General features: G+C 31.5%; 2 protein-coding genes across 4 annotated transcripts; both read left to right on the plus strand.

Annotated features, from left to right (window-relative positions):
• The first annotated feature begins 854 nt into the window (after positions 1-854).
• LOC111021699 (thylakoid lumenal protein (Mog1/PsbP/DUF1795-like photosystem II reaction center PsbP family protein)) lies at positions 855-3556 on the plus strand. The gene is made up of 5 exons (XM_022298736.2): positions 855-1244; positions 2125-2228; positions 2745-2856; positions 2940-3167; positions 3266-3556. Exons 1-5 carry the CDS (start codon positions 974-976, stop codon positions 3328-3330), a joined length of 780 nt encoding a protein of 259 aa, XP_022154428.1. The 5' UTR covers positions 855-973; the 3' UTR covers positions 3331-3556.
• An 11570-nt stretch (positions 3557-15126) lies between these two features.
• SCL1 (SCARECROW-like 1) lies at positions 15127-18209 on the plus strand. Of its 3 annotated transcripts, none has more exons than XM_022298743.2 (3): positions 15127-15281; positions 15391-15516; positions 16176-18209. In XM_022298743.2, exon 3 carries the CDS (start codon positions 16252-16254, stop codon positions 17977-17979), a length of 1728 nt encoding a protein of 575 aa, XP_022154435.1. In that variant the 5' UTR covers positions 15127-15281; positions 15391-15516; positions 16176-16251; the 3' UTR covers positions 17980-18209. The 3 variants fall into 3 exon arrangements, with proteins under 3 accessions (XP_022154435.1, XP_022154434.1, XP_087976213.1); XM_022298742.2 differs by having other exon boundaries at positions 15479-15516; XM_088120087.1 differs by lacking the exon at positions 15127-15281 and having other exon boundaries at positions 15288-15516.
• Positions 18210-27682: the final 9473 nt, after the last annotated feature.

Raw genomic sequence — 27682 nt, forward strand, 5'->3', positions numbered from 1 at the left:
AAGGATTGAAACCCCACAAATCCCATAAGTCCGAGTGAATATAATCTACCATATATTCCTTTACATAGCTCTCTACTTTTTCAAAAAATTTCATCTTGGTTGATTTTCCAATAGTTCAATGCTCACGTAATTCCAGAGATTTGAATTTACTAAATAAAACTTGTTTGTGTGATTCATTTAAGTCTCTTTGAGAGACGAGCTAATCTGTAGTGTCAAACAACATTTCTTCTTTATCGCTTTGTCCTAAAACCACAATGAATTTGAGGTTCTATTTAAAACATTCAAACCATTTCTAAGACTAACTTTCTTTTTTATAAGTGGACATTTATAAATTTGAACTTATGACTTATAACTAAAACCTCCTTTATCGAGTTGTCTAAGTGTGGAACAAATCGAAACAACTATTGGAACATTCTCCATTCCATCATATCATGCAAGTTTAATCATTAACTAATTTAAAATTTTGGAGAAAGAATTAGAAACTTCCCTCTTTTAGATATCATTTTACTTCTTCAAATGATTTATAAATTTATCATCAATCAATTTTAACATTCATTCTCTATGAATAGAGACTACTATGAATTAACACCCAAATATGAGGGACTAAAAATATATGAAAGGCGAATCTAAAGACGAGTGGATAAGACATTTTTTTACCTTCTTACATATCAAAGGTTCGATCTTCCGATCCCGCATTCAACTCAAAACAGAAAAAACTATTTGGAGTTAATTTCTTGAATGGATTGAATTGAACACTTTGAACTACATTGAAGTAAATTATTAATTTTTGATGAAGAAAACCTCTTTATCTACATGGCTCCAAACAGATGCAAAGCTCAGGTTGTGGTCTTTAAAACGTCTATAGTCCACACAAAATCAAACAACCAAATCCCTCTCTGGGCTTCCAATTTCTAATCTCTTCCATTTCATTTCATCATCCGCCATTCCTCCATTCCCAAATTCATCCGATTCAATGGGAACTTCATTATTCACCAGTTACAGATTCTCCTGCAACTTCCACCACCCAAAACTCCCTTCTCCCATTCTCCATCCCCAGTCCATTTCAGTCGCCGATGGAGAGAACCAGAGGCCGCTAGGGGATTTGAATCGGAGATCGATTTTGGCATCGGGGATTTCTTTGCTTTCTACTGCGCCATTGGGGCTGCACGACCACTGTTTGGCTGCGGTTAAGCAAGGTCTTCTGGCAGGGAGGATACCGGGATTATCCGAACCAGATGAACAGGGTTGGCTTTTATCATCTCATTGATTGCTATTTTGTAGTACCCATTTCTAGTTGGAATGTATGTGTGATTTGTGTATGTGTTTGCTTTGGTGAAATCTTCGGATTCTGTGCCATGTAGTTGTGTTGGTGAATGAGATTTAGAATGTGAATGTGGTGGATAATTTTCTGTTTCCTTTTAGGTGATGGATGTAGTTTGTTAATTGAACAGTTTCGTTTGGACTTTCAATTGTTTTATTTTGGCAACTCTGTTTTTGTAGATGTATTAATTTAGTCTCTTTTAAGTTTTATTAGTTAAAGTAAATTGTGATACAGAGGTATGGTGGTATCATATCAAGTTACCATGTCAAATTAATATTAAGGACTGAATTGATATATTTAGATAAACATAGTAGCTAAACTTAAACAATAGGGACTAAAATGTTAAAAACCACAACATACAAGGGTTAGAGTGATAATTTTGTTAAGGACAACGATACCTAAAGTGGCTTTGCTTTTGGTTTTACCCACCAAAAGGCCTCATAACAATATAGATAATTGTCCTTGATCTATATATTATGGATCACTCTCTTTCCTAACCAATGTGGGATTTTGTTTGAACACCTTGCTTTTTTGTTGGGAGGGGCCTATAGCTGAATCTCCACCGTCACTGAGAAAACAAACAGGGCTGATCATGCCATATTTTTCCATATCAAGTTGCATAGTGTTTATGCTATGCTTATGCAGTGGCAGTGCCTTGTGATCAACATAGAAAAAGTTCTACTTCATGAATCAACATCCATCTAGAAAATTCCATTTTGAGCATTTGAATGTTTTGTAACTGCTTTCCCTTTTCAACTCAAGCTCAGCATATCTGGTTTCTTGTTTGTTGCCTGCTCAGACAGGTTGGAGGACATATCGTAGACCCGACGAGAAGTCCGGTGGGCATGGCGTCGGATGGAGTCCTATTATTCCTTATGTCTTTTCAGTTCCACAAGACTGGGAAGAGGTACATGCTTTGCTTGATTTTGCCCTTATCGTCCCTGTTGAAAATGCTGATGCAAACGGAAACAAATCGCTTCTACTCTAATCAGCTTCTTCATTAAATGAAAAAACTACTTAAACTAGATCAACCATTGAAACTGATAAGATACTAACACAATCCCCTCGAGGTCGCCCCATCTGTTAGGTTGGTGCTTCAGGTGGGCTTGTGTACGTAGTCTAGGTCCTCTGTTAGGTTGGTGCTTCTACTCTACTCAGTTTCCTGACAATCAAATATTGTAGGGGCAGACAGTTGTCCTCTAAAGAGTTAATTAAAGAAAATTCAAGATATCTTCTACAATTGGCTTTGGGCCACGTCATGTTTTTCGTTGACTAGTGGGGTGAAGTGTATATATATAAGCAGAGAAAAATCCCATTGACATAGAATCTAAAATTCTCATGCTAGTTAGATAACTCTATGGAAGTTAATTTCATGTTCGTCTTGACTAAAGCATACATGATACAATGTGCATTTATGTAACAGGTTCCTGTATCAATTGCTGATCTTGGTGGGACAGAGATTGATCTTAGATTTGGAAGCTCAAAGGAAGGCCGACTCTTTGTTATCGTTGCACCTGTTCGTCGATTTTCCGATGGTGCATTTCCTCGAAATTTATGCTTCTTGTTTAGTTTGTGCATTCCCTCAAACTGATGCTTTTATTTTCATTGTCCTGTGAAGTTATCGGTGAGGATGCAACCATCGAAATGGTCGGACCCCCAGAGAAAGTAATCAACGCATTCGGGCCTGAAGTGATCGGAGAAAATGTAGAAGGAAAGGTGATAAACATGAATGTGGCAGAGCATTCTGGAAGAACATATTATCAGTTTGAATTGGAGCCTCCTCACGTTTTAATCACGGCGACAGCGGCGGGAAATCGTCTATATCTCTTCAATGTAACAGCAAATGGTAAGAGCCTTTATCAAGAACCTTGCTGATATGATATGGCTTAAATTACATAAGTTTTCCAGCTGAACTGAAGAAGCTTTTCTCCCGGGATTTTACAGGTCTTCAATGGAAGAGACATTACGGCGACTTGAAAAGGATAGCGGATTCTTTCCGTGTCGTGTGATGAAGTTCTTTGGGAGCTGAAATGGAAGTACATATACAGTGTGATTTACAGGGCAAACTTTAAGGATTATGTTAAAGCCTTCAAGTTTTTGCTTGATTTGTTGCCTCTTTTAGTCATATGGTGGCTGAGACATGGCTTTGATATATACCTAGTTGTAGTTGTATCGATGAGAGATAATTCAAATTATTATGTTAAGTAATTGCAAGTGAAAGAGTTTGATGGAAAATTATGAGCCCGGTAATGCTCCCATTTCTTGTTTCTCCCTTTTAATTCTTGAGTAACCATTTTATATTTCTCGGTTCTCATTTATAAGAAACTTTCCAACATTTTTGTTTTGATTCTTACTTTTTCCCCTAAAAACATAAATAAAAACATTTATTTTATTATTCTTAATGATAAAATGTATAATAAATATTTATAAATAAATAATAAAATGTAGAAAATTTGAATATTTAATCTAAATTTTTAATTTTCATATAATTTTTTTAAAATTTGAAATTGTAAAGAACCAGAAATGGTTACCACAAAACATAAACGTTATGAAACTGGTCTTAATATAATTTTCAACGCAAGTGTAACATCAATAATGACAATATACATTTCATTGTTGTCTAAGTGGTTAGTCATGATATAGGAAAAAAGAAGGATGTTCGCCTTAATTCTAATTAAAATTTTGGTTGAGAATATACACACATAATGTTAACTAATAAATTTTAATATTCAAAGTAAGTATGAGAATGAACAAGTGCAAAAGTGTAGAAAATGAAGGCCTAAGAGTTTTGACATGTTGGCCAAAAGGATTCCACTTGCCTAATTAGCTCGATGCTACATAAATTTCAGATTCAATTACAGGTGTAGTCACGAACTTGTAAGTTTGTATATAATAGGTTCTTGAACTTTCGATTTTGTGTCTAATAACTCCTAAATTTTAAAAGTATGTCGATCTTTGAACTTTCAATTGTTGCATCTAATAGATCTCTCACATATTCAACATTTTAAAATTAATGGATCTATTAGACATAAAATTATTTTTTTTTTTATGTCTAATGCGATCCTCAAAATTTCAAAATGCAAATTCGATATCAATGATTTATTAGATACAAAATTAAAAGTTACGAGGAATTTGAAGAAGGAATTAGAGGGGAGATGGGGGCAATTGCCAACGATGGAATACTAAAAAATTTTTGTAGTTTTTTTTTTTTCTATACATTGCCCCCCTCTAAATTTTTATAAAAATTTGTCCCCCTTTTAAAAAAACCTTCTAACTTTGTTCTTTACTTATTAGACACCAAATTAAGACCTTAAAATGTATTAGATACCTTTTAAAAAAATTATACCAAAAATGTATATTTTCTTGAAAGATCTAAAAGAAAAAAGAAGCTAAGTTCAATTATTAATTTGAAAAAGTATTAGAAGTTAATCACTCCCGCTGTGAGATGAATTGTTCATTCTTCGTTAATGGAGACCTTACACATCATTTTTCCCTAGTCCTAGCCAAACCCCAACTTAGGCCATAATTTGTCTTCCACCACCTTGCAATTGATGAAACTTGTATAATATATGGAGATGTTGACATGTTGACGTAAATTTAATATACCTTAATTTCAATTTAGAAACCCTCTTTATTATTATCCTCTAAAGGATGACACATGGATAAGAAGTATTGTCTTCGGGTCCTGCACTGGTCATAGTATTATATAGCTTAGGCAACGAGCCCCAATTATAGAAATCTACTAGTGTAAGCCACAGGACATAAATTCCGAGAAATTTAAAAGAGAAAAGAAAAGAAAACAGCGTTATCTATATTATTATTCTTACTAATTTTGTTCCATTGAACTAAATTTGTATAAAAGGACCAAAATACCCTTGACCTCTTTTTCTCTCCATTGACTGATCTCCTACTTCCATTTCTAATCCAACCTCTCTCTCCATGCAATTGGTAGTTAGTGATCAACTCAAAATGGTAGTTAGAATTAGGTAACATCTTACAATTAATATATATTTTATTTATTTATTTATTTATGTATATGGTTTCCAACTCCAACCGCTATTTTGAATTGGCAATCAACACCACATTATCTTCTTTTTCATCTCATAATCATTTATTTTTACTTGATAATCTTAAAAGGAGAATGACAAACAGAAAAGAAAAATTATATATAATAACCAAAAGAACAGAACAAAATTCTACTCCTGAAAATCAAAAGGAAAGAACATCCTTTTAAAAACAAAAGACAAAAAAGGGTGAAAAATCACTTTTGGGTAAAGTGCGAAACAAATTGTTCGAAATTTGGGTAAATTGTCTTTCTCATCATAAGGAAGAGAGAGACAGAATGAACCCTAAATTTCTGTGGTCGCCTCTGGTTTTTACTTTTTTCCTTTTTGTTTTGTTTTGAGGAGAATTTGTACACAGGCATTATGAAGTTTACCAAGTCAAAAGTTTTTTTTTTTCTCTTTAATTCTTCCAACTTTAAAATTATTTTATTTTGGTAAGTGCCCATTTTGTAGTATTGTTTTATAAAATTGGAAAATTGTTTCTTATTTTCAATTGTTTACAAACATACAATTTAAAAGTTTATGTTTATTATTTGTAAGAAATGTTTTCAACATTGTGTAGAAATTTTGAGAACAAAATATTTTTTTCTAATTTGTTGTACAAAACATAGATAAAAATATTATTTTATACTTAAAAAATGTATAATAAATTTCGAAAAATAAATATAACATAAAAAGTTTTAATAGTAATCTGAATTATGTAATTTCCATATAAAATTTTTACTTTTTCTAATTTAAGAGAATAACAAACAAACCATGATCGTGGAAGAATCAGAAACAATAAATAGTTATAAAAAATAATTATATTTTGCTTAATTGGAGGATGAATAAATAATAAATAAGAACCTAGAAAAGAAAGTTGTAAAAAGTGACCTTAAATTTTTTAAGTATCTATATTTTAATATTTAAATTTTTCTAGGAGATAATTATTTTGATCTTTTTGTTATTTAACACGGAGTAAATGAATAACGTTACTTCAAATATATATTAATTCGCGGACTTGAAAATCATTTCAACCACATCAATTATTTTGGTCAAATTTCTTTTTGTATTTTTGCTATTTTGTAAGGTCCATAGATAATATATTTACAATATCTACAGAATCTTGCCTTTTTCTTTATTTAATAAAAAAAACTTTCAGATAAACAAAAGAATTTAGTGGACGAAAATCATTAATCCTTAAAAATTACTATCATTATTAGATTAACATTCTTCTTCTTCTTAAAAAATAAAAAAATAAAAAAATAAAAATCTTTTTTTCAAAGGTTAAATTTAGGAATAACCGAAGTACATCTCTATCTTTCTGGTTAATACTTATACCACTAAAAAAACAAAACTAAATATACAAAAATGGTCCTAATCTTTGTGTCATTTCTTAATTTCATCCTCAAATTTTTCAAAATTTTCCATTTTATGTTTAATGTATTAAGAATTCTCCATTGCTAAAATTTTGTTAAGAAAAAAAAAATATTTGCCATTAGATTATTGTCTCAATAAGATATATTTAAACATATGAACATCCTCTTAAATATACTATTTTGACACCTAAAATGCAATCTATATATCAACAAAATTCGGTCAGTGCCGATTAAAAAAATCTATTATTATCAAGTGACATTGTCTAAATCTAAGCATCTATTATTATCCGGTGACATTGTCTGAATCACATGTCTAAATATGTTAATAGAATAATAATTTAATAATGTTAACTTTATGTTACAAATTTTAACGATTTTCTTTACGAAAGAATCTAATGGAGATTTTTAATATACTGAAGGTAAAATTGATAATTTCAAAAAAATTAAGACCAAATTGAGAAAAGCTACCAAGATTAGTAACCAATTGATATATTTAGTAAAAAAAGAAAAATGATACGCAGTGTAAAATACATAACAAATATTAATTTTAAGAAAAAAAAAACCCCATAATAACTATTTAAGTTAAATTATTATTCTAGTCGTTTAGGTTTTATGCTGGTGCTAGAAGGGATGAATAGGATTACTTGCCAACTTTTCAAATTTAGAAATAAATTCAAGAGAAATCAAACCATTAGACAATCAACAAAATTAATTAACAATTAAGAAGAGTTATTATGTGCAAAATAGTTAAATAGTCATATCATGCAATGTAGCAAAATTAACTCAAAAAAAAAATTAAATACGATAAACTAAGAAGATAAGAGAAGAAAAGATAAGAGGTGACACTATAAATTTTTATAGTGGTTTGGCAATGCCTACTCTACTACTCAAGACTCATTCTCAAGTATTTTACTGTAATTGTTCAACGGGTGAAAACGAAATCGATCGACCATCTTATTATCTTAAGGCTCTAAGCCAAAGAGAAACCTCATGGCCGATCCAACCAATTGAGTTTTCTCCCAGAGATTTTTTACTAGTTCAAGATCCAAACATAAGATTTTTTTCTTAAATATTGTTTTTCTTAAACTATTTCTAGAAATATGCTCCCTACCAGATTATTTCGAAGAATAATGCTTTGAAAATAGTTTGTCTTTTGTTCTTGAATAGTTAGAAGAATGTTATCTTTTGTCTCTCATTTTTTTCCTAAATCCTAGGAGTTCTTGGGTTCAAGTTTTTCCACCCGACTATTTCTAATAATAATGCTCGAAAAATTAGGCATGTTGTCTATTCAAGAGACAATCCTGAATCACCACCAAGCATGATTGTCTTTTTAAGAGAGTTCATATATCTCTCATAGTTTATATACTTTGTTTGGTGGGGTGGGTAGACCATTATCTTTTATTTTGGAGTTCTTGGGTTCAAGTATTCTTATTTGCTAAAAAAGAAAATAAAGTGCAATATAAAAATTTGAATCTTCATATTTGAAAGCGCCACATGTCGTCCTCTCATGTGTTTTCTGAATGGTTCACTTGAACACGTCATCCGCCATGTAGGATTTTTCTCCTCATCTATTTTGACTATAACTTACTCGTCTGAACTCTCATTTGAGTGATTCGAAAGACGTTGTATTTGTATTTTCGAGCTCTACACTATGATTATTTTGAAACATTCAAATTCTCAGTGTATACTTTGGTGTAATCATCAAAATATTTTTGGTTGAAGCCATAAAATTAAGACCTATAATTTTAAGATCTACAATAAAAGTTTTGCAAAATTTCCAACATGTCTCTATCATTAAAATGATAAATTTAACCAAATTTCAAGAACTAAACAGAAAGCATCTACAATAACAAATATGATAGTTTGACCTAATATTTAAAATAATTATAATACGTCATGTGGTGCGTCGATGTGAACAGTGAATATATGATAAGGCCGAATTTGGAATAAGCTATAAAGTAATATAACAAAACAAAGAATTTTTGGGTGGCGATAAGCACAACAAAACATTGGTGGGTGTAACCTTTTTCCAACTTATACAGATTGCCATTTTGACCCTTTAATAGTAATGGGAAATGAATCACCAAATGGCCATAATTTGTCATTGTCGATGCTTTGGATAACATGGCACTCTAATTATTTTATGGGTTTGAAAACCCCACTAAAATGGTGACTTTAACCTAGATTATGCTCTCCATTTCCACCACTCAACTTTTACTGCTTTTCCAACCGTATTGTCGGATATCTCACAGATAAGAGATCTAACAAAGGTTTATAATAGATATGATTTACTTCTTTCATTGTCAATTGATTTTGAAATGGAATTAAAATGAAATTCGATCAAGATCGATGAGTCAAAAGAATCGATCTTGAAGGAGCGTGTTAAGGATCTCATATTGTTGGGGACATAAAATAACACTGCCACATAGAGGACATAGAATGCACAATTACTCAACGATTCGAGATGGTCGAACCAGGAGAGCACCAACCATCTGGTTGGTCTTGAATGCAAGGGTATTAAATTCAGAACAACTAGCACGAGCATCTCCAACAGGAATAGTTGAAACCAAGCATGCTTAATCGCTGGTCGGACGCACTGTCAGACACTCAAAGCTATAAATAGGAAGTCTCACTCCAAAATCAGGTATCTTATTCTATCTCGGTCTTAATATCAAGGTCAATCTCTTTACTGATTTGAGCATTGAAGTGTTTGCTCCCTTGGACATGTCCTTTATGATCAAGAGATACGATTTTTTGATATCTCCGGTTCGCTCAAGTTCGCTCTTTCGACTTATCTCCACCTAGTCGGTCTAGAATATTAATTTTATTGTATAAACACAGATTAAAAATATGGCGTCTTACAAAAATTTATAATAATATGTATTATGGTTTAAAGTTTTGGGAGCGGGAGCTAGAAGAAAGTATAAATCTCTATTTTGTCAATTTCCATGTGCTACAGTCAAACTCGGTGATTTGAAAAGAGGAAGAAATGGAATATTTAAGAGTGTATATGATTGATACTTGAGAAAAATTTATTGTTATACTTTTGACCATGGGTTATTGATGTGGCTTATAGAGGTTAGGCTAAGATTCGCTAGGACTACATGACGTAAAGACTACGGGACATGATTCAACCTTAACTTCCTTTTAAAGTACATTCACGGACTTGAAGAGTGATATATATTAATGGCTTCTTGAACTATTCGATAATGTGATCGTAGTGCTTGTTCATATATAATAGAGAAGATACTAGAGTGACATACCATCCCAATTCAAGACTTTGAAGATTTACGAGCGCGACTGAATTTCGATGTTCATCCATCCGAAATATAGAATAAAAAGAAGTTTCTTATATGACCAAATCTGATCAATTTGCCTATAGGATGACATTTTCTTTAATTATTAAGACAGTAATAAGTTGAACCAAATTGACGAAGAATAATAAATGTTTGACATTTCATATATTACTTTAACATTAATTAATTCGAAATTTTAATGCACAAGAAAAATAAAAACAACTATTATTCATGTGTCATATATTGATAATTTTCTTTGATAAGATATAGGTCAGTCCACGTTTTAGTTGAAATGTCTAGATTTAAATCTCATTCTCTTCTCATTTAGGAAAGAGAAATAAAAAGAGTCATATTTTCATTTTAGTACTTTTATTTAGTTTTTATTTTTTAACTTTTGGATAATTTTAATCTTTCATATATCTCACGCAGTTCTCGTCTCAAAACAATATTAGTAATGAGACGAGTAACCATGTACCATGACCAACAAATTAATATTTATTTTAATATATATATTATATACAAATTACCGTCAATAATAAATATTTTAGAAAAAACCCAAACCCGATATCAAGAGAATTTATTTAATCAGAAAACTCCAAGTTAGATTATTTAAAACTATTATCGTAAAAGATATTTTGTTCGACACTTACCAACAAGGTTAAATTAGGGGCATGAGTGTAATACATCTTCAACATTTCTACAATAGTATCATATCGTTCACTTTGAACCTAAACTCTGATTCCTTTGTTTCTTCATTCACTCAAAAACAAATTCATACCAATAGAGATGTTATCCTTCACTTATATACCATATATATTTTTCCTTTATTTAGTCAATTTGAGACTTTAGTCGCATTTTCAACATCATTGTAAGTTGTTTAAGTTTATATCCAGTAACCCTAATATTTTCAAATATCGTTTAAATAAAATATTTCATATTAATGGTAGAAAATATCAAAGTGTTAATATGATAAATTTTATTGTATTCACATATTCAATAAAGTATATGAATTATTACACTACTTTTTTAAGACTAAATCCTTTCAAATTTAGGCCTACTGATATAAAATCATATCAAGCTTATGATAGGCAATGCTAAATAATTATGAGCATGAGGACTCATCACGCCAAGTAGAGAAAATTATTACATTTCAGCAACCGTGTTACAGTATGGTTTTGTTTAAGTTAATTCACTAGTTGTAATAGGCTGAATTTTGTAGATTCGACGACATAACATGGCAACCGAGCTAACTAGTTGTAGCTACTGATCATATACATAATTTAATTCGTGAATATTGGCGGCTTGCAACGTGTGTCACGGAGATGCTACATACGTGTTTGTCTCTTAGCTCTTGATTACTTCGCACACAGAAACCTAGCACCGATGTGATACTTTATCTAATGCACTCTGATTCTTTAGTTAGAACTCAAGACGATAGCAAATGGTTATGAAGTAAGTAGAGCAAAGAAGAAGTAATCTCCGAGTGAGAATCTGCTTGAGAGTATATGCCGAATTCTCACGAGGAGTTATGTAGGAAAATTCGACTTACATTCATTAGAGTTTTCTTCTCCTTTATATATGGAGGGAGAGAGAGAGGTTGTGGAGGCAGATATAAAGGGCAGAATGCGCCGCGTCAGGAGTAGTGGGTACCAGCAACATCCTCTTTCCCTCAGTGTACTGTAAAATGGAGAGGGGGCAACATCCTGGATGATTCTCTAAAATATATCGTAGTTTGGGCACAAGGTGTTGGTGCCTTAGCTGTTGGCTATCTCTTGTACAAGTTGTCCAGGTGCACTTTTAACCCCTCAAATCGGTGAGCTCGTAATTGGACCCAGTACAATATTCGTCCGATTCTCATTGACTTGGTCCACGTGGCTTATTGAAGCTTGGACACTTGTCGCCTTTGATTTGCCAGATAACAAACATATTGGACGCAAATTCTATAACTAAAATATTTGTAAAACAAAATGGCGAAAATATGCCATTTGCTTAAAATATGAAAATTTAAAATATTTTATCTTTAACTTATTTTGAAGATTCACATAATAATCAAAGTACTTAATAAATATTAAATATTAAAAAAAATAAATATTAAATACATCAAAATGTCAATTTGAACCTAATTTAATTGATTAAGGTATATATTTTCGATCAAAAAGTCGCGAGTTCGAATCTTCAGTCCTATATGTTATACTAAAAAAAAATTAAAATATGCGGTGGTGGAAAGAAGAAAAAACTACAAAATTTAACCTTTGTTTTTAATTGGTAAAATAAGATAAATAGAGATTATTTACTATAGTTGGAAAAGTTTGTTAAAAAAAAACATCGTTATAAATATTTCAAAAATGGTCTTTACATTGTAAAAGTATCAATGTCATATCTCAAACTCACCCACGTCAACAAAATCATCCAATATCGAACAAAAAAGTTGTGAACTTTTTAGATGTAGTCATATAAATTTATGGATGAATCTATTAAAGTGAACTATAATTATGTCAACAATATAATTTAAAATAAAGCTTAAAAAAATCAACAAGCAAAATGAAAGATTATTGTTGAAATTAGGAGACACTTGATAGATTTTTGTTTAAAGGAAGGATGTTGAAGTGTGTGATAAAATAGCGGTCGTCAACTAATGTAATCTGTGATTGAGTTCTGCCAAGACAAGCAATGTGCTTTATAGATTACAAGTCGACATGAATAAGAGAGCAATCTTTTATAATGTACTCAAAAGTACTAAATTACAGATTGGATAACTACTTGAGGGAGGCTCGGTAATGTTTTATTCCAAAGGGAGGATTAATTATTGGATATTTAATAAAGACAAATTGAAATCAATTATAAAGGGGAAGATCCTTAATTTATAGATAATGACAACATCTTATTTAGTAACAAGACGTTTGGATAGAAGTCAAACCGAACATAGCTCAAATGGTTAAGACATTTATCTCTGATCAAGAGATCATAAGTTCGAACCCTCACCTCCACATATTGCCCAATCTCTTGACTACTATATTGAATCACTCACTTTTTTTGTTTTTATACATATTATTTGAGAGTTGAAATTTGTGTTTTGAGTGTTTTTGGGGACACACGTATTTGAAAAAATAGGTGTAATCACAGAGTAAATGGAAAGAAATGGTGGTTCGAGGAGTTGGTAAAGTCAAAGGGGAGCGTCCGAAAACATTGACTTCATTGCACCAAATTCAATATTCTAATAATTAATATTCTGTACTGCCATTCCAAATTTATTTATTTATTTATTTTTATTATTTTTGCAAAACTAATTAATTCCGCGTTATTCCCAACACTCTCTACTCATGCATCTTTGATTTTCTCTTTTCTTTTTCAAGAGAATTCATTAGTTTTTTTTTTTTTTTTCTAATGATGAAATTTTGGTTTGGGTGGTCAAAGATAGTATGTGCACAATTTGTTTGTATCAATTATTTTTTTTAGTAATAAAAAATCTATCCTTTAAATTTTATTTTCATCTTTAATTTTTGTCCATTTTAATTTATTGAGTAGTTTCAAAAAAGTGGAAATGAATGTTAAAGAGATTAGATTTTTATTCAAAAAGTAAATTAGATAAAATTTGAGTGCACGGTTATTCTAAAAACAAAATGATTTAAAAAGAAATAAATAATCAAATAGTTTTTAAAAGTATTTTATATTTATTATTTTTTATAAAGGCATATTTTTATAACTAAAAAATTCATTTAATGGATAAATATAATTTTTTTTAAAATACTAATCACTATCAAATTTTGCAAAAATAACAAAATTTAGAGACTCAATCCACGCAAAAGAAAGCAAAAGTTCTATATATCATTGATAAACACGGAGTCCAAATAATGATATACTGATATACCAATGATATACATGCTACATATACCTTATTATGAGTACTGATATAAGTATCATGATATAACTGATATGAAGGCAGATTTACCTGATATATTACTTCTCTATAGCATGTTTAATTTCTCTTCTGTTGTGCTATATATAGATTTTAGATTAAATGCATATCTTTTTTTAACCTAAATATATGAAAGCTGATATACCAACATTATGTCGATATACCTTATATAAATATTGATATACGAATGATATGCATGATATATAAATCTAATATACCATTGATATTATCCTACGTAGTATACCTGAAAATTCTAAAATTGAAATAACTAACAAAAATCGAAAATCATATTTCAAAATTTTTGCCATACAAAATTCAAAAGCTGTTAATCACCATTTAGCTGGTATGCTAAAATTTGGGTCTCTTTCTTGGCTATATTTACAAACATGAAAACATTTTTTTAGCTACCCACGATTAATAGCAGAAGAATTTGAAGAATGTTTAAAGAAGTTTAACCAATCAGAGATATATGTCTTAACTAATTGAGCTATACTCATGTTAACAACAAATTTTGTACTAACAATACAAACATATTTCAATAGATCCAACATGTATGACTCCTTTTAATCTAAAGTTTCTATCCCGATCCCACATATGTTGAACTTATAAGAATAAAAGAAAAGATACCTCTTTGTAAAATCGAACACTCGTTTATATATAGTCAACTCAACTCAAACATACTAAAAAGAATAACATTCTATTCGTGAAAAATTCATTCTTCTTAAAATTTCTAGCAAGTAAAGAGTGTTTCAATTCCTTCACCAAATCTTCCCATTTTTGTACTTTCCGTTTAGAAAAATCACTTCCGTACCCCATTTTCACTTTATCCCACCCCCAAAAACCATTTCCCAAAAGCCTTTCCAAAATCTCCCTTCCAAAAAGTCTTCAACTCATCGAACGATGAGGATTGAGTTTGAAATTACATGAATGATTCATTACAATAAACTCAATGGAGTAAAGCGAAGCGATATATAACTCTGAGATCGTGAGTTCGAATTTCCTCTCCAATATTTTATATTAAAAAAAATAAATAAATAAACCCAAATGGCGCGGCGAAGATCGAGCTTCAAGAAAATGGCACTACTCATCCACGGCGGTGTCGTCAGCATTTTGTAGGGGTGATGTGATATTTTCCAATTTCAAAACCATCGTTTTTAGTCAGACAAAAATTGGTACAGGACCAAACCATTGACCATCCACCCATCCATCCATCCATCCGCATGCAACCCAAAATCCCAACTCAAGAAACCCCAAAAATCTTCTAATCCCCCTCAAGAAATTTCCTCAACCTCTTGCGAATTTTCCCTTCTCCATTAATAAATTCTGGTGAGTTCTACTTTTCTCGCACTTGGAACTCCAGAACATCGATTTTCCCCTGTTGGGTCTTGTGATTTTTTCTTGGGTTTTCTTTCTTTTTCTTATCTTTCATCTCCAGATATCGAAAAGCGGCAAATATTGAAAACCCAGAAGAAGGGTTTGATTTTGGGTTCTCCCGATTGAGGGTTTTTTCTGCTTCTTTTCAGGTCGATTTCGAGGTTAATTTTTGCTGATTCTGTATCAGGTATTTGCCCTTTAGATGAATTGGTTTCTTTCTTGTTTGCTTGCATGCTAGAGCTTCTTCTTCTCTGTTTGGGATTGTTGAATTTAATGGAGATCTTGTTTCTCTTATAGTTCTGATTTCTGTTTAAACTGATGGGCTAAATTTGAGAAGTAATCTTCTTCTTTTTCTCTGAAACTTCTGTCCTGTTTCTGGTTTTAAATCCGTAACCAAATAGCTCTGATTCCTTTGCTATTTCAAGCCTTTTTCTTCATAAAGCTTCTTCAATGGAGTTTTTTGTTGAGCCACATGTTCATCATGCGATTAAGCATATTAGGTAATTGTTTTCTAACAAACAAACATTAGAATGATAAATCTGTTGGTGGATCGGATTCTTAGATTTCTAAAATTGACACTTACCAATTTTGTCTCAATTTGACCATTATATCTCCTTTTATCAAAGAAAAGATAGCTCCCGAACTTTGATCCGATCTATTAGTACTTCAATTATATAACTCTCTGTTTTTCCCTGCGAATTCGTAACTCTCTGTTTTTCCCTGCGAATTCGTAAGGGATTGATCGAGAATTTGAGAGAATTTGAGTGTTATGCTCGATTTTTTATTTAAACTTTTTGTGAGTAATCTGCGATTTATGGTTAAAAGAGCTGTGTTTACTTTCCCCAGCTTTCAACAGAGGGTACAAAATCTATGGTAAAAGAGTTGGTCTTCCTGAAAAAGCAGAGTTAGGACGAAGGGACCGATGTCGTTAGTTAGGCCGTCTGATCCATCTCCGTTATCGTACGGAAGTCGGAAGCTTTACTCGTTGAAGGGGACCAAGAATGCTCCTGATTTGTCGAACCAAACATTTGGCTCCGACAAGAATAGGACAATGTACATGAATGATTCATATTGCAGTGAGAACTATGAGAAGTATTTCCTCAACTTCCCGATAGAAGAGTTGTCAATTTCGGGCATTTCTACCAATTCGTTTCACCCAGATGCTGCCTCGTTTGGGCTAAGGGCTGATTCTCTCTCCCCTTTGTCTGGTTCGTTTACAATTTTTGATGCTTATCAATCAAACTCTGAATCAGCTTGCCTCGAGAGTACAAGTCCAGAAGCATTGGATTTTGAGGATGATCAAGTGAGACTGAAGTTGCAAGAATTGGAGAGAGATCTGCTTGGTGACCCCGATGCTGCTGATTATGAGGACGTGATATTTGCAAATGGCCAAAGCATGGAAATCGATAGCGAATGGGCAAACTCGATTCGAGACGCTCTGCTTCATGACTCGCCAAAGGAATCTTCATCGACTGATTCTAATTTCAGTACCATCAGCAGCAATAAGGATGCATCACAGATATCTTCACTGAATCCCAGACAAATGCTTTTAGAATGTGCTTCTGCTATCTCAGAGCAGAACATTGGAGAAGCATCAGCCATGATCGAACAGCTCCGGGGGATGGTTTCTGTTCAGGGAGATCCCTCACAGAGGATTGCTGCGTATATGGTGGAAGGTCTTGCTGCTCGGATATTGGAATCGGGTAAATGTCTTTATAAAGCTTTGAGATGCAAAGAACCCCCTTCCTCTGACCGTCTCGCAGCTATGCAGATCCTTTTCGAGGTCTGTCCTTGCTTCAAATTTGGCTTTATGGCTGCGAATTGTGCCATCATCGAGGCAGCAAAAGATGAGAAGAGAATTCATATAGTCGATTTTGACGTAAGCCAAGGAACTCAATACATAAAATTGATTCAGATGTTAGCAACCCAGCCAGGTAAGCCACCACACTTGAGGTTAACCGGGGTTGATGACCCCGAATCGGTACAGCGCCCTGTTGGAGGTCTTAGACACATTGGACAAAGGCTTGAGCAGCTGGCAAAAGCGCTGCGGGTTCCATTTGAGTTTCGTGCAATCGCCTCAAATGCTTCAGATGTCACTCCCTCAATGCTCGCCTCCCGACCTGGAGAAGCACTCATAGTCAACTTCGCTTTTCTGCTTCACCACATGCCAGATGAAAGCGTTTCGACCGTAAACCTACGAGACCGACTTCTCCGAATGGTCAAGAGCTTGAACCCAAAACTCGTAACAGTCGTCGAACAAGACATGAACGCAAACACCACCCCATTCTTTGCAAGATTCGTCGAAACCTACAAGTACTACTCAGCCATTTACGATTCTCTCGATGCGACACTCCCAAGGGACAGTCAAGACAGAATAAACGTCGAAAGGCAGTGCTTGGCAAAGGACATAGTCAACATAGTAGCTTGTGAAGGCGAAGACAGAGTAGAGCGATATGAAGTCGCAGGGAAATGGAGAGCAAGAATGATGATGGCGGGGTTCACTTCATGTTCGATGAGCGAAAACGTGACCGACCCGATCCGTAAACTTGTCGAGGAGTATTGCGACCGGTTCAAGATGTACGATGAAATGGGGACAATTCATTTTGGGTGGGAAGAGAAAAGTTTGGTTGTAACTTCGGCATGGAGGTAAGAAAAAAAGTTGCAGTCTTTTTCCATGGTGTTGTATCTGTATGCTGCTTCAAATTTCAATACTTGTGTGTGTGAAATGTGAGAGAAGATAGCTTTATGTTTCATTCTAATTGTCTAACATTAGTTACAGTCTTATCCTTTCTTTTCTATGACTTTTTTTTTTCTGTTTTTTTTTTAAGAAAAGGATAAACTTTGATCTATATAATATATACATATATGTATATTTGATAACTTGTCTTTATTTTTGGAAGGATGAAATTACCCTTGCAAGTCAACTAAATACCATTTTCTAGTTGTTCAAAACTGGGGCACTGCCACTTGGTTCTTTTCTGACTTTGAAAATGTGAGGAAGTTACATCACATTATCCTAGCTTTAAAAAATTGCCATTCTAATAAAGCCAGCTGGGGGGTATTTTTGTAACTTTATTATGATGGGGGTACTTCTGTAACTTTCTTTGTGATGGGGGTATTTTCGTAACTTCATTTATTAAGAGGATATGAATAAACCTTCCACTTTTTACTCGAAAATTACATAAATAAGATTTTGTATGGGACGCTTGCTAATAATCTTAGTAATTATTAAAACAAGTACGAGAGTGAGACCAACATGAGTTTAGTTAAGTGGTAATTGATATTTATCTCTTATTAAGAGGTCATGAGTTCAAATTTCTCTCACCTTTATACTAAAATATATATATATATATATATAAATGTGCGTGAGAGCGGAAGATTGAACATTTCACTCGATGCCTTAGATAAGTTTGAGAAATGTTTATTTTAAAACTTGAGGGACCAAGTTGACACCTACTTTAAACCTCAATGATCAAAAGTATTCATTTTGAAACTTCAAGGACGAATTAGACACCTATCTCAAAGTGTTCATTTTGAAACTTCAGGGACCAAGTAGACACCTACCTCAAATCTTAGGGACCAAAAATGTATTTTGCCAAAAATTTAATTAATAGGTTATATGACGATATACATACTCAATATTTTATTCATATTCTTAACTATTTTCCTTCTTGTTTGAATCTTCTACAAAAATACATATTTAGATCTAAAATCTATGCCTTTAATATACTTTTCCCATAACCTAATACTTTAGTCCTAAATGAAAGTATAAAAATTACCCAAAAATAAAAAAACAACAGATTCATCAAAGCATTCATGAAATTACAATTCATAGACTACTAATCTTCTCCTTGACAATTTCATTAAAAAAGAAAAAGAAACCAGTAAATTTAAACCTTGAAAGTCAAGGATTGACTTGCTAAAGTCTTTATAATCTATCTTCTAGAACATTAATTAATTTCAACCAAGATTGAGTAATTTATGTGTGTTTGAAGTCTAAAGTAGAATACTCAACATATATCCTCCTTTTGGATATATCTCTCCCATTTATTATAAAGTGGCAAATTTTAATTTTTTATTCTTATACTTTTATAAGCTTTTCCAATCTTTAACAATAATCAAGGCGAGGAATAGATGTTTGAATATACAAGGATGGTGTGCAATCAAAACACATATTAGAGACGGTCAATTCAAGCATAACTTAGTAGATAAAGACATTTACGACCATCTTAAGAAGGTCAATGATTGGATCCCACACACTTGTAATTGTTTAACTAAAATGAAACACAATTCATTGACTCTAAATTTAGTAAGGATTCATACATGATTTTGGAAATTTGATAAAACTAATATGAAGTATATCAGTCGTACTAAATATATTTTATTTTAGGTACATCGTTTTAGGGTTATCATACTAAATATATCAGTGATATACTTCGTTTTAGATACATTATTGATAGAACTAATATATCTAGTGTGAAGTATATTATAGATATACATGATATCACAGGTATATAAACCTGAAGTTTTTTCTCATTTTTAGAATATCGTCGATTTAAGGGTATAATCGACTTTTCTATTTTTTCGGACTATCCATTTTTATATATATATATATTTTCTAATAAGAAAAATAGTTATTATATTTACAATCAACTTTAATTTGTTGGCATATCTACGAGGTAACCCTAAAGAATACATATATATATATATAATACAATGCTAAATTTGTTTTAGCATGTAATTTATAACGAGTTTTATTAATAAAAGTATGTCAAGATAAACTTATGTAGGATCCATAATTGGCATACTATTTGTTGATTAATTATTTCAAAGGCTCTGAAAAGGCTCAAGAAAATCATCATAAATCTGGTGAAGACACAACTCTGCATTTAGTGTAGCTTCTTCACAGCGGAACAAGAACTATCTGAAAAAGTATCTACTCCTAAGAGGAACATTTGAAGAGCATCTCTCGCAAAAAGACAAAAAGTTAGAGAGGCGTCTTTCACAAGAAGATTATAAGATTGCGAGTTTAAACGATGAAGTGTCAGATTTGAGATCAATGGTGTTAAAATTTATAACTCGTTCTAGTGGAGCCAGCTCGTCAAAATAGGTACGGTCATATAGAGTGTTGTTAGAATTAAACGATTGTAAATGTGGTTATCTTATGGTAGTCATTTAGAACGTGGGTCATAAATATTTTAACTATGTTTCTATTTGAAGTTTATAGCATGTGAAGTGAATTAGGCATTTTTATGGCTTGCAAATTAGTTTTTAAGCATTAAACACATAAGTTTATTTGTCATTTGTTTTTTTTTAGGTTCGTTCGATTTCTCTATCGAAAGCTTTTGAAAATTAGAGAAGGTTTCGTGAAGACTTGATGATAAAACTTTTTAGAATAAGTTTAGATCGTCGAATTTGACTTATTGTATTAAACTATTTGTACTAGATTGCGAAACGAAATTTTGTTTAATATTTATTTGACAAATTTGAACCCATATCCAATTCTAATATTTGAATTTATTTGGGAAAATAATAGGAATATTGAAAAAAAAAAGGAGAAAAACTGTACCTTTTGCAACGAAATTTGCCATTTGTAGCGAAAGATATCTTTGCCAATGAATTCCTTTTCATTGCCATAGGTCTACTTCACGACGAAATCAATTTCGTCGCCCTAACTATCTTTTGGTGACAAATTCAGTTTCGTCACTATAAGTATCTACGACGATGAATTTATTTCATCTCCAAGAAGATCTATAGCGACAAACTAGAATTCGTTAGTAAAGATATCTTTGACGATAAAATTTGAAATTCATCGTCATAAGTTTTTCATGACGGGACTATAACGACGATTGTGGTGACGATGAAGCTAAGTATCGTCGCAATAACCCTTTTCTGATGATTTTTTTTCTTTTAAATTTTTGGCGACGATTCATTTCATTGGTAAAGCTAAATTTTCTTGCAGCGAAAGTATTAAGTTTTCATACATACTGACATTTCTATAGTTCAATAAGTTGGATATCATAAATCAACCTTCCTATTATACTATAAAAAAAATGGAAGAAATATAAAAAGTATCATTAATAATAGGCATAATATAATTAATAAGAATTTTAATCGTATTTTAAAAGTGAGATGCTCATATTTCTGAATGAATTTCTTGATTTTCAAAGTGTATTAGAAATATATATTAAACATCAACTTTTCGTTGATATTTTTCGACATTTTCATATAATTGAGACCTCGCGATATTTAAGAACTTTGATGACGATATGCCATGGAAATCTATTCATTAAGAGGCCGTTTATTTTTTGGGATGTAGATATCTGGCATCTACAGATGTTTTGAATTTCAGATGTTTAGAATTTTAGATATGGTGCATCTTCAGATAGCCATGTTTATTTTGTAGGAAAATTTATAAGGATATACATAAATATTTGGATAGCCATGTATAATTTATACATTCGTTTAACATACTAGATTTATCTGAATTAATTCAAAATTTTGTTTTTTATATGTTATTTTTTACAACATATTAATTCGTATTAATTTAATATAAATTCCATTTTCAACTTTAATATTTTTCTAAAAAAAACAATCATATAATTGGTGTTATCTTGGGTGAAATTTATTTATCTTATTATCACATTCTATTTTTTTTAATAGGAAAAATATCATAGGTATGTCGGTTGTAAAAAATTTTGCTTTGAAATTATATATTTATGATAATAAATATTAGTAATAATATAATTCTATCACTATATTAAAAATAAATGGAGATATTATATAATTTAATTACAGTTTATTTTATAGGTAAATGTAATGTACAGATATACTTAATTACATATAGTTGTTTATGCTATGATGAGTACGTTAATTCATTTAAACTATAATATAAAAATAAAAATAAAGATTTTTTAGGAAAAATAAATAAAATTGATGAAAGAAAATGTATGGGAAAAAAATGAAGGATAAAAATTTAAAGAGTGGATATGCTCAACACGGGAATCTTGAAAGCCCATGTTTCAAAAAGACATCTAAAACTCGATTGTTAAATGCCTCCCGTATCGGCATCCCTGGATACCCTGGAATCTCAAGATGTCCGTGTATCTTACATTCTTGTAAAACAAATCTGGGGATCCAGATGGACGTTCAATGAGAATGTTTGATTACCACGAAAAAACGGGTTGTTTGTTTTTCGAAAAAGTAGATGTCCGACATCTGTCTAGAATTTTAGATGTCCAGCATCTTTTGATAGCCATGTTTATTTTATACGAAAATTATAAGAATGTCTGAGAATTTTTGGATAAATACTTTTGTTTTGGAGGATTTATTCTGAGAATGCAGTAAATTTACTATGTAATGTTCAAAAAATGTCCTTACAAATATATTCAATTAATTTAATATAAAACATTTATTTATATAATGAATTTGTTTTTATTAATTTAGTATTTTGTTTTTTTATATTAATTTTGTATATATTAATTTTTTTATGTTTATTAGGTAGAATTCATATTAATATAAAATTTATTTTAAAAAAAATTATTAATATTAAATATAAATTTAATTTTAACATTAATATTTTTTTCAAACACAATTATATAATTAATATTATATGAGGTGAAATTTATTTATCATATTATCAAATTAAATATTTTCTTTAAGAATAATAATATCAAATGTATGTTTTGTTAAAAAAAAAAGTTGTTTTAAAATTATATATTTAAGATAATAAATGTTATGGATAATAATTCCTTCCAAATATTAAAAATAAGTTGAGGTATTATATAATTTAATTCAAGTTTATTTTATATATAAATATATTTAATTATATAAAGTTGTCTATTAGTCAATAAATACATTTATCTATTTAAATTATAAAATTAAAAATAAAAATATTGAAAATTTGATGAAAGAAAATATATAAAAAACGAATCTCGAAAACCCATATTTCAAAAGTCCATCCAAATCGACTCAAATGTATAAGTATTTTAGGATACACGGACATCTTTAGATATCCAAAAATCTTACATTACCGCGAAAAAAACGTGGAAATTTAGATGTCCGTCTTACGGAAATCTTGGATTCTCACGAAACAAGCGGTCCGTAAACGTTATCTATATTTGAGTGGTATCTTATGGTTTATAGCATTTTTAAATTGAAATTTTGCAGATGAGATCCATCTCTATTTTTCCTCTCATATTTTCTGTCAGGTATCTTCTGGTAGAAATTAGGCCTTCACTCACTATATTTATTTATCTATCAGTTAAATTAAAATATTATTTTTATCAAAAATAAACGACCAAGAGCAAAAACAAATTTTTAATGCAAAGCCTAATTTAACTAAAATAGAATATTTATTAATGCAAAGCCTAATTAACTAAAATAGAATATTTAAGTATTGGACAAAAATAAAATAGGTAAATTTTGTTTTATTTCTCAAAATTGATGTCTTGTGGTTTGGGCCGAGTGAATCCCTTATAGGCTCATTGTATGGACTGAGTAACTATATATCAATGCATGACTCGAACTTGGAAAATCGACCCAGATGGTGGAGACAGATAAAACAGGTTAAACTATTACTTTTTTTTTCATATAACTTTTTAATTAATATTATATAATTAAAACTCAATCCAAATTCATATTTTTCAATCAGTATAAGTTATCACACTTTAGGTTTTTTTTTTTTAACAACAAATATAGCGTGGGGACTTAAACCCCGGACCTTAATTAAGAAAATAAAACAGATGCAATTAATCGTTAAGTTATGCTCATCATAACGATGTACATCATAAGTTACTAAAATAAAATGTCACGTATATATTATGGGGAGTAACACTTCACCAATAACATAAAATATGTCAAATAAAGTTTAATTAAAAGATAAAAAGAAGTGATCATAAAAAGATAAAAAGAAGTGATCATAAAATCAGAAGTATGAGGTCGAACTCGAGGAAATGAGAAAAACCAAATATGAAACAAGAAGCTATCGGTTTATATTCGGGAGAGGGTTTTAGGTTTTAGGTTTGGACGAACCAGTTTTGACTTAAAATATCGAACTCATGTTTTCTCCGGGAGATTAATCAAGTCTAGAGTTAGTTGGATAAACTCGTGGGATTATTCTAAAAACGTAACTTACTTTCCCAAACCCACTCTCGCATGGATTTCTTTAAACCTGCACCTCAAACACAGATCAGAAAGGTATCGAACTCGTCATGTTTTAATAACCCGAACATTTGGTAAAGAGTTTGAGAGAGGAGGGAAGTGAGTTGACAGGTTGCAGAAGGAGCATGCGTGGTGCCTGCAAGGAGGAGGGATAAATTGGCTAGAATTAGAAAGTCCCCACAGCGACAGAACATTGTCACTTACAAAAACAAAAAACTTTGCCGCGGTTTTAGAGACAGAAGTCTCTCTAGCTCAGTTCCTACTGTTCCCATTTCACTCCATGCCATTGCCTCCATCGTTTTCATTAATTCCAAATTACAATTTTTTACCCTTTTGTAGGAGTATTTTCGTAAAATAGTGGAAGAGAAATAGTTGTTTGAATGGTATGGAGCGAGAGAGTTTTTGTGTAATTGAGTTCGGAAAAAAGGAATTCTGTGTGATTGTAATAATTTTTTACATAGTTTATTTTTTGTTTGTGACCTGTGGTTTTTCTTCGATTTAGAATTTTTCACGTAAATTCTCTGGTGCAGGGCTTGATGACATTAGTTTTTTTGGTTTTTTGTTTTTCCTCTTATGTTTCTTGTTTTCTTTTTCTTCTTTTTCGATGGGTGAAAAATAGAATTGCTTTTGGAATGTTTTTTCTGGTCTTTTGTTCTTTTTTTTTTAATTGAAAAAAGAAATAGAAACATTTATATTTGATAGTCCTTTATGGTATCTTATTTCCTAAAACTCTAAATTAAAAATGGTAAAAATTAATATAAAAAATTAAAGTAGGCCCTATAAGACCCATTAAGACTAAATTTGAGTCATTCAAAATAAGTAAGATTCAGAGTGAAAGAGAATTCAAAGTCCTCTACAAACATTTAGAAAGAAGAATTCAAGAGACGCATAAAGCATAAGAAGAATATAATCTTTGAAGACTTGAAGACTTGTATTTGTATTTATATTTATATATGTAGTATTACAATTTCTAGTGCATGATTCTCTCATGCTTTATCTCGAATGCAAACTTTGGTTTGAGGGTTGATGAGCTTGTTTTCGAATTAACGAGGTTGACACCTCCAGTTTCTAGCTTGTTGAAGAATTCTTTGAAATTTTCGGCTTTGAGCTCGTTGAAAAGATCTTTGACTTGTTAATAAAGTTCTGGGGTTTGATGAAGTACTTCGACTATGTAGCTTGATCAAGTTCTTCAACTTGTTGAAATTCGTTGACTTATAGAAGTTCTTTGACTTGTTGTAGCTCTTCGGCTATGGAGCTTGATGAAGTTCTTCAGTTTGTAACTCGATGAAGTTCTTCGATTGGTTGTAGCTTGATGAAGTTCTTTAGCTATATAGCTTGATAAAGTTCTTCGACTATATGCAGCTTGATGATGAAGAGAAGACTCAATTTTTGAAGTTCCGTAATTTTCGATTCTTCATATCTTCAAATCTTCGCAGAGTCTTCTCATGCACATAAGACACATGGAGTTGAGGAGAAGTCGTAAAATTGCTCAAAAGTTTCATTAAAGAATGACAATTCTGTAAATAACAAAGCGTCCTCATTTTTTGCACAAAGGTAAAAAGTGTGGCTTTCGTTATGTTTTCGCCTATTTTTGCCATAAAAGCTAATATTTACATAACTAATCTAAGATAAAGTGACTATGATTCACTTGGACACGAAACTAACTCATTCAAATCCATTTTTAAGTGAAATAAAGTCGAAAATTTATGGAATTGAACTCGTTTTTACTCTTGTAATCAAGGGTAATCAATATGGTTGAAGTTTGTCGTATGAAATTCAATCTATGATCTTTAAAGGAACTAGGAAAACTGAGCTAGGAAAACTGGGTGTGGAAGTTTCCTATCCTACTCCTACAAGTTTTTTTCTATCACAATCAAAGTATGTATTAGAGGTTTTTGTTACAAATGGCAAAAGTGTTTGAAGCAAATGCAATAGCTACGGATATGATAAGTGGCTCATTACCTTCTGCCTCGGATATGATAAGTGGCTCATTATCTTCTGCCTCTTAAGGTGGTCCAATATCAGATCCATTTCTGTACAGAAACATAGTTTGTACCCTTCAATATGTCACTCTAACACGACCAAAGATCTGTTACTCTATAAATAACGTAATATGTCACTACTAATTGGCAAATGGTTAAACGCATCCTTAGGTATCCTAAAATGCTCATTTGATCATGGCTTATTACTATCTAACCCTCTGAAGATGCAACTTGAAGGATAAGCTTACGTCGACTGGCCGCATAAAATCCAAACAATCGAAAATCGACATATGGGTTTCGTATCTATCTTGCTAATGATCCTATTTCATGTTCAAAGAAACAATATTAATAATTTAATTTCGAGATCTAAGTACATAGAGGTTGAAAATCGTTCAATTGCTTTGACTGCTTTTTTAGTGACGAATTAAAATTTCGTCGCTACAAGATACTTTTAGCAACGAAATCTAATCGTCGGCGCTAAAAGTATCCTATGGCGATAAAATTTTAATTTGTAGTAAAAAGTTTTGTTTAAATTGAAAATTTTTAGGCAGAAAATATTAACGACGAATCAAACGTTTGTTGCAATAGGGTGCTTTTTACGACGAAAATTACATTTCGTCTCCAAAAGTACCTTGTAGCAACGAATTGAATTTTGTCGTCAAAAGTTTTGAATGATATGAGATTTTTTATTCAAAACTTCCAACGCTATAATGCACTTTTGGTGACTGAAAATTATATTTTGTTGCTAAAAGTTTTGAGAAATGAGTGGGAATTTTATAGCCAAATTTTTTAGTGAAAATTAGGACAACAGCTTATGGCTATGAAAGATATATTTCGTCACCATAGAGTACTTTTGGCCACGAAATGTAGTATTCGTCTCCAAAAATTTTGAGAAAAAAGTAGGAATTTAACCGTCAAATTTCTTAAATGAAAATTAAGGGGACGAAATTTATTTCATTGCCGTATAGGTCACGATTAAACCTCCTTTCCCTTTCATTTCTCCATTTTTTTCTCTTTCTTCCTCTCCCTTCTTTCATTCATCGCTTCTCCATCCTTCCTCCCCCTTGCTACCACGGTTTCCTCTCCCCTCCATCCTCTCTTTCCCCTCCCTCCGCTCTTCTCGCCGCTCCTCTTCCTTTGAGGTATAATTTTTAATTATTTTGTTTTTATTTTTTTAAAAGTAATCTAGTCATCTCGAAATCATAGGCA

This window comes from Momordica charantia (genome assembly GCF_013281855.1).
Source record: "Momordica charantia cultivar OHB3-1 chromosome 11 unlocalized genomic scaffold, Mcharantia_2.0 BLBB01000011.1, whole genome shotgun sequence".
NCBI classification, from domain to species: Eukaryota; Viridiplantae; Streptophyta; class Magnoliopsida; order Cucurbitales; family Cucurbitaceae; genus Momordica; species Momordica charantia.